Consider the following 11285-nt stretch of genomic DNA (forward strand, 5'->3'; position numbering starts at 1 on the left):
AATTCTTTTAGATTAGGAAAGCCTAATGTAATATAAAAACTACAAATAAATCAAGAATTTAAGGCGTTGTATTGTCAATTTAAAGTTGTTGCATAATTGATGTCACCTTAGTAATCAGATGTAATGTTTGTTTGTGAGATAAATATATATATATATATATATATATATATATATATATATATATATATTAAAGTTATAAAGTTATTCATTTTTCTCAAAAGTTGGTGGGCCCCACCAACATATTAACACACAAAAGGCTATAAGGCCATTTCATGAGTCAACTGTTGCCTTTCTCTCTCTCTGCTGCATCCTTTCCCCTCTCGGCATCTCACTTTGTTTTTTTTCTTTTTGCAATCTCAAAAGCTTGATCTAGCTTTAATCTTTTGGATTTTGGTAGAACATTGTGAAGCAAAGTTGTTGAGCTCGTCGAGGCCGTCAATTTGATAGGAGCCAATCATAATTTGGTGCACTCTAAGGAGTTCAAAATTCTAGGGTTCTTGGGCTCAAATTGGGGATATTCATCAATTTGAGGTAGGGGTGTTCTAATCTACAATTTCTTGGCCTTTGGTGAATTTTTCCCCTTAAATTTGATTATAAACATGCTAAATTTTAATTACTTAGCTTGTTATTGTTGTAGTTCTTTGTAATTATAATGATAATTGTGCTCCTTGTGTTATTTGAGTTCATATAAATGAGCATGCTTAGTGTTTAATGTGTTGTATGTTTCCATGATTATTTATTTATTTATTGTCTTGAGGAAAAATGAATGCTATAGTTATAAATGAATAAAGGAAAGGAATGTTTAGAAATTTTAATTAAATTGTGATGATAATGTAAATGGAAAAGTGTGAAAATATATAATTAAATTAATGATTTGAAGCATGAAGTATTCATGCATCCATTGGGAAAGAGAAAGAGGGAAAAATAATTGTTAGAACAAATAAAAAAATTGTTTTGGGGAAAATATTTTCTAAAAGTGTTGTGAAAACCGGACGCCTAGGAGGCGCCTAGTGGTCCGTGATATTGGTGTAGTCTAGAAGGAAATATAGTTGAGTTAACTAGGCCGGATGCGACGCCTTGGAGGTGCCTTGTGGTCGTGGATAGTTAACCAACCTTCCTTTCGTGACGTCATGGAGGTGCCTTGGGTCGGACTACACTAACGGTTTGGTTGTTGAAACGGAATTGTTTCGGAAATGGGGAGTGACATTTGCATAACATTGCACTTCATGACATCGTGGTAAATTTGTGATTGGTTGATATTTGTTATATACTTGTTATTGTGGTTGAGAATGGGTGTTTTCCGATGGCATGATCCCGTTCACTTTTTATCTATTCGTTGTATGGATTCACGGGGACATAAGAAGTGTGTCTTAGACACTTCCTACTGAGCTTATGCTCACCCCCTTATTTTTAACATTTTTTCAGGATATGGAAAAGAGGTGACGGACGACGGTCCACCACAGGTTTAGATGAGCTTGAAGACCCATTCTATTTTGTTATCTTTTGTATTAGACTCTAATATTTTGTAAATGTAATATTAACTACCTTGTGACACTTTAGTTTAATTAGTATAATGTTGTAAGCTATGGACTTTTAATTCTATCTACATTTTATGGACTGTAATTTGATGTAACTTAAGTGGGTTCCATGTTTGGATGAGATGGAGGAACGGGACTTTTGTATGTATGTAACTATTTTGGGAATGTAGTGTAATATTTGAATTGTGCGTTGGGACAGGATAAGTTAGATTTAAGGCCCAGTGAGGCCATTGCATTTATTTTTGTTTTTCTACAGGTTGTTGAGAGACGTTTTCTGCGGAAGTCATGCAGAAATATTTTATAGATTTTATTATTATTTTAGTATCTTTTCGAGTCGTTACAAATTTGGTATTAGAGCGATGGTTCGAATACCAATAGGACGACGGGTAGAGGCCTACCTAGGATTGCATGGGGAGTTGAGTTATTTGCTTACTTGTTTAATTGCTTACGTGATTGCATGCTTATATGTTTATGTGTTAAGGTATTTAATTATTTGAAAGGCATGCTTAATTGTTTAAATGCTTATATCATTATGTGTTAAGTGGTTAATGTTGTTGTATATTATTATGATTATGTTTATCCTTAGTTGGGTATTTTGGAAGTATGAAAGGTGTTTATGTGTTTCCATTTTTGTCAAATCATTCGTGTGAGGACTTTGTTCTCGTGCGTATTTTAGTGTCATCGTAATTGATCCGTTTCCTTTTCTTATAGCTTCATGGCAACACAAAGGGATCCCGGGGAAAGTTCTAGCTCCAATCCCGTGGAAAGGGATCAGGAGCAAGTTGAGGAAGATATCTTATTGCGTGATTTGGTCCCACCAAGAGAGGGACAAGCGAGGGGGACCGTTGACCCACCTTTTCAGATAAATAGGGAGCAGTTGAGGTTAGCCGTTCAGGAGGCTATTTTTGATGCATATCGACCGACAGGTGCGTCATCGTCACAGTTTGTGCCACCACCGGCACCACCACCACCACTTCCAAAGAAAAATGAGTTAGATGATACTCTTTACCACATTGCAAAGTTTGTGAAATTGATGCCAACTCTGTTTGAGGGTGGTCCAGATCCGCTTGTTGCGGATAGTTTCATGGATAGGGTGGAGAAGCATATTAATGCCATGAATTTGGCAACGGACAAGTTAAAGATTACATTGGCTACTTACAATTTTGTGGGCGATGCTGAGATTTGGTGGAAGACCGTTTCTCACACCCATAATCTGGATACTATGACATATGCTACATTCAAGAAGTTGTATTATGAGAAGTACTTTCCAGCGCCTAAGCGGAGGGAACTAAAGAAGGAGTTTGATGGGTTAAAGCAAGGAAGTATGACAGTTACAGAGTATGAAAACAAGTTTACATCACTTTTGAGGTTTGCACCGGGAATTGCTAATGATGAAGAAGGAAAGATAGAGAAATTTGTTGATGGCATTGATCTTACCATTAGGCCAATTGTAGCTGCTTCAGAACCGACAGAGTATGCAAAAGCAGTGCGAAAGGCTTTAGTAGTTGAGGCTGAGAGTAAGGACAACAAGGCTATCAGGGAGTCCTACAAGCACAACAGGGGTATGAGTACTTTCTCCGAAGGTCAATCAAGTAAGAAGCAAAAGCATGAGCAGTCAGGGTTCAGAGGACAGCAGCCAGTCAGATCTGCACCCACAGCTTCAGTGTCCATGGGGTCTTCTAGACCGAATGTTACTTGTTTCAGATGCGGGCAGTTGGGACATTATAAGTCCCAATGCACTCAGACACAGGTAGCTCAGATGATTTGTTTCAAGTGTGGGCAGCCAGGGCATCACAAGTCCCAGTGTACTCAGATTTAAATGGCGTCTGGTGGATGTTTCGGGTGTGGCCAGCAGGGCCATAGGGTGAAAAATTGTCCACAGCGGGGCAGTGGTTTGGGCAGAGTTGGAGGTTCACAGTAGAGGCTGATGCAGTCTGCCACAGTTCAGTCAGGGTTTCAACCACCACCACCACCTCAGCCGTCTCAGCCAACTATGTCAGCCCAGAGTTCTCGACCTGGTAGGGGAGCTTCTTCGAGTGCACCTACTCAGCAGTCTGGTTATCAGGCAGGCAGCTCTCAGGGCCAGAAGACCCAGGGTCGCGTGTTTGCACTCACTCCAGCCGAGTCACCATCCAGTCCTTCAGTTGTCAGGGGTATGTTTCTTGTGTCCCATTCTTGGGCTCGTGTATTGTTTGATTCTGGTGCTTCTTATTCATTCATTACTTCATCATTTGCACGGGCATTGGGTTTAGAGGTCAGTCAGTTAGATAGACCGCTTTGTGTTGACACGCCTATCGGGGGTTCAGTTGCTCTTAGTAGAGTTTGTAGGAGTTGTTCCATCATAATTGCCGGACGTGTTCTTGAGTTCGATCTCATCCTTCTCGAGATGACGGGATTTGACGTCATTCTTGGGATGGACTGGTTGTCATCCTTCAGAGTTGTCATTGATTGTTTCAGGGGCAGAGTTTCAATGTGTACCCCGGATGGGGATTGTTTCTGTTTTGTGGGAGATCGGTGTGATCCTCTCACTCATTCATTTTATGGTGTTAGGGGTCGAGATCGGTAGACATTCTTCTTGGCTAGTCTTTTCGCCGATGATGACGTTGAGTTTTATGGGGTTGATTATCCAGCAGTTGTGCGTGATTTTCTGGATGTGTTTCCGGAGGACTTGACTGAGTTGCCTCCACACTGAGAGATGAAATTTGCTATTGATTTGATGCCTGGTACCGCGCCAATCTCTATAGCACCGTATCGTATGGCACCGATTGAATTAGAACAATTGAAGAAACAACTTGATGATTTGAGGATGAAAGGCTTTATCCGACCGAGTGTGTCACCATGGGGTGCATTGGTCTTGTTCGCTAAGAAGAAAAATGGTTCTTTGAGGTTGTGCATTGATTACCAAAAGTTGAATCATGCCACCATCAAGAACAAGTATCCTTTACCAAGGATAGATGATTTATTTGATCAGTTGAGGGGAGCTAGTTGTTTTTCGAAGATTAACTTGAGGTCAGGCTATTATCAGTTACGGGTTATAGAGGAGGATATTCCAAAGACCGCATTCCGTACGCGGTATGGACATTACGAGTTTCTTGTTATGCCTTTTGGTTTAACCAATGCGCCGGCGGCATTCATGGATTTAATGAACCGTGTCTTCCATGATTACTTGGATCAGTTTGTGGTAGTTTTTGTGGATTACATTCTTGTGTATTCACGGACTCGGGAAGAGCACGAGGTCTATTTGGGTATAGTGTTGCAGATTATACGGGAGCACCGTTTGTACGCCAAGTATGAAGAGTGTGAGTTTTGGCTACAAGAGGTGAAATTTTTGGGACATGTTGTCTCGGAAGATGGGGTTTCAGTTGATCCTTCAAAAATAGAAGCAATTTTGAGTTGGGAGCAACCCAAGAATGTCTTTGAGATCCGGAGTTTCCTTGGCCTAGCGGGTTATTATCGGAGATTTGTGAAGGATTTTTCCCGTTTGGCAGCTCCTATGACCAGATTGACCAGGAAAGGGATCAAGTTTGCATGGAATGAGGCCTGTGAGTCATCCTTTCAAGAGTTGAAAACAAGGTTGACTATGGCTCCAGTGTTGGTGATACCTGAGCGTGGCTTGGGTTATGTGATCTATTGTGACGCCTCACGTGATGGTTTGGGTTGTGTACTGATGCAAGATGATAGAGTAGTGGCTTATGGGTCTCGACAGTTGAAGACTCACGAGCTTAACTACCCTACTCATGACTTAGAGTTAGTGGCAGTTGTATTTGCTTTGAAGTGTTGAAGACACTATTTGTATGGTGAGAGATTTGAGGTGTTCTCGGACCACAAGAGTCTCAAGTACCTTTTTTCCTAAAAGGACTTGAATAACAGACAGAGGCGATGGGTTGAATTCTTAGAAGACTATAACTTTGATTTGCAGTATCATCCTGGTAAGGCAAATGTGGTAGCTGATGCTTTAAGCCTAAAATCTCGTGGGACTTTGGCTAGTTTAGCCATTCGGAAATAGAAGACACTGGAAAATTTGGCTGAAATGGGATTGTATTATTTTGATGATGATGATGATGGCAGTGAGTCAGCATTCTTGTTTAGTCTCGTGGCTCAACCCACTCTTGTTAGATGGGTGATTGAGTCACAGAGACAGGATTCAGATTTAGATGCCATTTATACTTTGATCTCCAGTGGAGAGATCGTGAAGGATTGGACCTTACATGCAGATGGAGGTCTACGGTTTAGGGGTTTGTTGGTTGTTCCTACAGTTTGTCGTGAGGACGTCTTACGGGAGTTTCATACTTCCCGCTTTGCAGTTCATCCGGGTGGTACCAAAATGTATCACAATTTGAGACGTCAGTATTGGTGGAATGGAATGAAGAATGATGTTGCACAGTTTGTAGCTAAGTGCCTTACTTGTCAGCAGGTGAAGGTCGAGCACCAGAGACCAGCTGGTTTATTGCAGCCGTTGCCGGTAGCGCAGTGGAAATGGGAAGAGATTGCAATGGATTTTGTGACAGGTCTTCCTAGGTCACGGAGGGGAAATGAAGCCGTATGGGTTATTATCGATAGATTGACCAAGATGGCTCACTTCTTGCCTATTAAGGCAACAGATGACTCAGAGACACTCGGTGTAGTTTATGTGAAAGAGATTGTGAGATTGCACGGAGTTCCAGCGGCTATTGTGTTGGATAGGGATGCTAAGTTCACCTCGAAGTTCTGAGAAGGACTTCAAGCAGCATTTGGCTCAGCGTTGCACCTTAGTACTGCATTTCATCCACAGACGGACGGCCAGTCGGAGCGTACCATCCAGATCTTGGAGGATATGCTTCGAGCCTATGTACTTGACTTGGGTGGTAGTTGGGAGGATCACCTTCCACTTATTGAGTTTGCCTACAACAATAGTTATCAGGCGAGTATTCAGATGGCTCTATTTGAGGCGTTGTATGGTAGACCTTGTAGGTCTCCTGTCTGTTGGACTGAGGTGGGCGAGACAACCGCCTTAGGACCCGACATTGTACTCGAGACTACCGAGAAGATTAAGCTGATCAGACAGAGATTGTTTACAGCTCAGAGCCGACAGAAGAGTTATGCAGATAGGCGGAGACGATCGCTATCCTTTGAGGTGGGAGACCATGTTTTTCTTCGGGTTTCTCCAAGGAAGGGGTTGATGAGGTTCGGGAAGAGTGGCAAGTTGTCGCCACGATTTATTGGACCTTTTGAGATCTTGGACCGCGTAAGAGAGGTTGCCTACAGACTAGCATTGCCACCACAGATGGACAGGGTTCATAATGTCTTTCATGTGTCGATGCTACGGAAGTACGATCCAGATCCGTCTCATATTTTGAGTTGGGTTGATGTGGACATTGATGAGGATGTTTCCTACGAAGAGGGACTAGTTCAGATTCTTGACACACAACAGAAGGTGTTGAGGAAAATACGATATCGTTGGTAAAGGTTCTTTGGAAGCATCATGGAGTTGAGGAGGCTACTTGGGAGCTCGAACAGGAGATTCGCTCCAAGTATCCAGAGTTGTTTTCTCCCTTAGGTATGGCCTAATTTCGGGGACGAAATCTTTTAAAGTTGGAGAGAATGTAATGTTTGTTTGTGAGATAAATATATATATATATATATATATATATATATATATATATATATATTAAAGTTATAAAGTTATTCCTTTTTCTCAAAAGTTGGTGGGCCCCACCAACATATTAACACACAAAAGGCCATAAGGCCATTTCATGAGTCAACTGTTTCCTTTCTCTCTCTCTGCTGCATCCTTTCCCTTCTCGGCATCTCACTTTGTTTTTTTTTCTTTTTGCAATCTCAAAAGCTTGATCTAGCTTTAATCTTTTGGATTTTGGTAGAACATTGTGAAGCAAAGTTGTTGAGCTCGTCGAGGCCATCAATTTGATAGGAGCCAATCATCATTTGGTACACTCTAGGGAGTTCAAAATTCTAGAATTCTTGGGCTCAAATTGGGGGTTTTCATCAATTTGAGGTAGGGGTGTTCTAATCTACAATTTCTTGGCCTTTGGTGAATTTTTCCCCTTAAATTTGATTCTAAGCATGCTAAATTTTAATTACTTAGCTTGTTATTGTTGTAGTTCTTTGTAATTATAATAATAATTGTGCTCCTTGTGTTATTTGAGTTCATATAAATGAGCATGCTTAGTGTTTAATGTGTTGTATGTTTCCATGATTATTTATTTATTTATTGTCTTGAAGAAAAATGGATACTATAGTTATAAATAAATAAAGGAAAGGAATGTTTAGAAATTTTCATTAAATTGTGATGATAATGTAAATGGAAAAGTGTGAAAATATATAATTAAATTAATGATTTGAAGCATGAAGTATTCATGTATCCATTGGGAAAGAGAAAGGGGGGAAAATAATTGTTAGAACAAATAAAAAAATTGTTTTGAGGAAAATATTTTCTAAAAGTATTGTGAAAACTGGACGCCTAGGAGGCGCCTAGTGGTCCGTGATGTTGGTGTAGTCTAGAAGGGAATGTAGTTGAGTTAACTAGACCGGGTGCGACGCCTTGGAGGTGCCTTGTGGTCGTGGATAGTTAACCAACCTTCCTTTCGTGACGCCATGGAGGTGCCTTGGGTCGGACTACACTAACGGTTTGGTTGTTGAAACGGAATTGTTTCGGAAATGGGGAGTGACATTTGCATAACATTGCACTTCATGACATCGTGGTAAATTTGTGATTGGTTGATATTTGTTATATACTTGTTATTGTGGTTGAGAATGGGTGTTTTTCGATGGCATGATCCCGTTCACTTTTTATCTATTCATTGTATGGATTCACAGGGACATAAGAAGTGTGTCTTAGACACTTCCTACTGAGCTTATGCTCACCCCCTTATTTTTAACATTTTTTCAGGATATGGAAAAGAGGTGGCGGACGACGGTCCACCACAAGTTTAGATGAGCTTGAAGACCCATTCTATTTTGTTATCTTTTGTATTAGACTCTAATATTTTGTAAATGTAATATTAACTACCTTGTGACACTTTAGTTTAATTAGTATAATGTTGTAAGCTATGGACTTTTAATTCTATCTACATTTTATGGACTGTAATTTGATGTAACTTAAGTGGGTTCCATGTTTGGATGAGATGGAGGAACGGGACTTTTGTATGTATGTAACTATTTTGGGAATGTAGTATAATATTTGAATTGTGCGTTGGGACATGATAAGTTAGATTTAAGGCCCAGTGAGGCCATTGCATTTATTTTTGTATTTCTACAGGTTGTTGAGGGACGTTTTCTGCGGAAGTCATGCCGAATTTTTTTATAGATTTTATTATTATTTTAGTATCTTTTTGAGTCGTTACATCAGAAACGTTTTACGTTTCAGTTTTCATTCAAAACGAAAACAACATTTTTATTATGGAGTGTGATTAATAATGATTGAAAACATGTTTGGTAACAAAAAGATTATTGTAAGATTTTTGGACGCAAAAATATAAAAACATATTTAATAAAAAAATGTTACAAGTTTGGAGCATTATTTATGCAACATTTGGTTACAAAATAAATCATTATTTACCGATACATATTACAACCCAAAACAATGCTAAAGTATCTTACCCCCAAAAAAAAAAAAAAAAAAAAAACCACACACACACACACAACACAAAACAATAAATAGGCCGAACTCACAAAACATACACACCATAAAAAAATTATAATAAAAAAATAAACTAAAAAATATAAAAATATATTGCAAGCAGGGACGGAGTCATGCTGTACGGTAGGGGGAGGGGGCAAAAATGAATTTTGGGAGGTAACAGTATATTTTTTTCGTAATTTCAAGAGAGCAAATGTAATATTTTATGGTTATATTACTGAAAAAAACAAATTATAAGGATAGATTACTATAAAAAAAATAAAAAAAAATTTAGTGCGGCCCTAATTGCAAGTTTGGAACAATATTTATGCAACATTTTGGTATAAAATAAAGGGCAAATTTCACGAAACCCCCAATACTATCTTTTTTTTTTTTTTTTATTTTATCAAATACCCCCAACTTTTTATTTTATCAAATACCCCCAACTTACTTTATAAAACCCCCAACACTATGAAAATTAATCACATTACACCATATATGTGATAAAAGGATGAAACTACCCTTCTGATATACCAAATAAATTAAAAAAGCCAAGATATACCAATTACTAAAATATCATTGGTGACATTTAAGTCACCAAAGCACAAAACGACAACGTTTTGTGTGTTGATGCGAACAGAGCAATATATGGAGAGATAGAACAATTTTAGAGAGAGAAAGTGAAAGTTATGTGATGACTTCGTCGGCGAGGGAGGTAAAGGAGAGGAGTCGAGATTGATGGAGAATTGGTAGAGGCGGCAGCGTATGTGGGTTTTGGTGGTGTTGACGATGCACAGAAAGCAGCGGCAGAGGGTGGTGGTGAGAGCGACGTCAGAGGGCTGCGTTGGCGGTGAGGACGTCGTGATGTATGTGGTGTGATGATGAAGTTGAGAACACCGATAGAGAGGCGGCAGAGAGCGACGTCAAAGGATTTCTAACGGGGGCAATCAGAGATGACGGGACAGCTCACGGCAGAGAGCGCGGAATAGCGGTGAGCTCAGCTGTTGGTGGTGGTTGGTTCGGCCGTGGATAACTCGGCCTTGAATGGCTCCGGCTAATTATGATTTGACCGACGGTGGCGATGGCAGGGAGCTGAGCACGGTGATGGCTATCGTGACTGGGTCAAATGAAGGTCAATTTCGAAGATGGGTTTCAGTTCCAAAGCTTGGAGTACCACTCCACTGGGTTTAGCATTGTTGATTTTGGTGGTGGGTGCAACGCAATCAGCGACGAGGACGGCTTGCGGCCACCCAGTATGTGGAGTTGCCAGTAGTTGGAGATAGAGATGACTGCTATCAAGGAGTCGCAGATCCGCCGCTGCCTTCCGGCGCAGATTTACGTCTAGAGAGAAACCTCCGATCAACTACAAGCAACCAAGCGACACTAAACAAACTGACAATGATTGATCCGACGTCGAGTATGTTGAAAGCAGCGTCGTTTGGTGTAGGAGGTACATTTGCAGGTTCTTCAGACAAAGGCCCGTTGATTGACGAATGACCTCCCGTAGCCGGAGACAACTCAAGAGGTGGTCGTTTTGTACTTTGGTGACTTAAATGTCACCAATAGTATTTTAGTAATTGGCAAAATACCTATTTTGGCTTTTTTTAATTGATTTGGTATATCAGAAGGGTAGTTTTGTCTTTTTATCACAGATATGGTGCAATGTAATTAATTTTCATAGTGTTGGGGGTTTTTCAAAGTAGGTTGAGGGTATTTGATAAAAAAAAAGTGATAGTATCGGGGATTTCGTGAAATTTGCCTTAAAATAAATTATTATTTACTGATACATATTGCGACCCAAAACAATGCTAAAGTATCTGACCCAAAACAAAAAAAAAAAAAAAAACACTCACAAAACAACAAATAGGCCGAACTCACAAAACATACACATCATAAAAAAATAATAATAATAACAAATAAAATAACAGACATGGTAGAGGATTCAACGCACTAAAAAAATATTACCATGTTGTCTGGTGGTTGAGCCTTGAACCCTCATCTTTTTGCAAGAGAAGTGTTATCAACACGAGTTGATGTGTGTGAAAGAGAGACCCCTTCCCCTCCCCTCCCCTCTAATCACCAACTCATATATATATATATATATATATATATATATATATATATATATATAT

General features: G+C 39.8%; 1 protein-coding gene across 2 annotated transcripts; it reads left to right on the forward strand.

Moving 5' to 3' along the window:
- Positions 1 to 248: 248 nt before the first annotated feature.
- On the forward strand, positions 249 to 9645 carry LOC132303494 (uncharacterized). 2 transcript variants are annotated; one of them, XM_059800772.1, is made up of 3 exons: positions 249 to 531; positions 2250 to 3691; positions 8425 to 9645. In XM_059800772.1, exon 2 carries the CDS (start codon positions 2254 to 2256, stop codon positions 3355 to 3357), a length of 1104 nt encoding a protein of 367 aa, XP_059656755.1. In that variant the 5' UTR covers positions 249 to 531; positions 2250 to 2253; the 3' UTR covers positions 3358 to 3691; positions 8425 to 9645. The 2 variants fall into 2 exon arrangements, 1 of the variants encoding a protein (XP_059656755.1); XR_009481257.1 differs by lacking the exons at positions 2250 to 3691; positions 8425 to 9645 and adding an exon at positions 1426 to 1881.
- The last annotated feature ends 1640 nt before the right edge of the window (positions 9646 to 11285 follow it).

The sequence above is a fragment of the Cornus florida genome, unplaced genomic scaffold, assembly GCF_030987335.1.
Source record: "Cornus florida cultivar Cherokee Brave unplaced genomic scaffold, ASM3098733v1 CherokeeBrave_3.0.0_Hap2_Chr01, whole genome shotgun sequence".
Lineage (NCBI taxonomy): Eukaryota > Viridiplantae > Streptophyta > Magnoliopsida > Cornales > Cornaceae > Cornus > Cornus florida.

Excerpts from the sequence above, each read along its gene's own strand:
- LOC132303494 (XM_059800772.1), top strand. The coding sequence starts at position 2,254 with ATGGCAACACAAAGGGATCCCGGGGAAAGTTCTAGCTCCAATCCCGTG.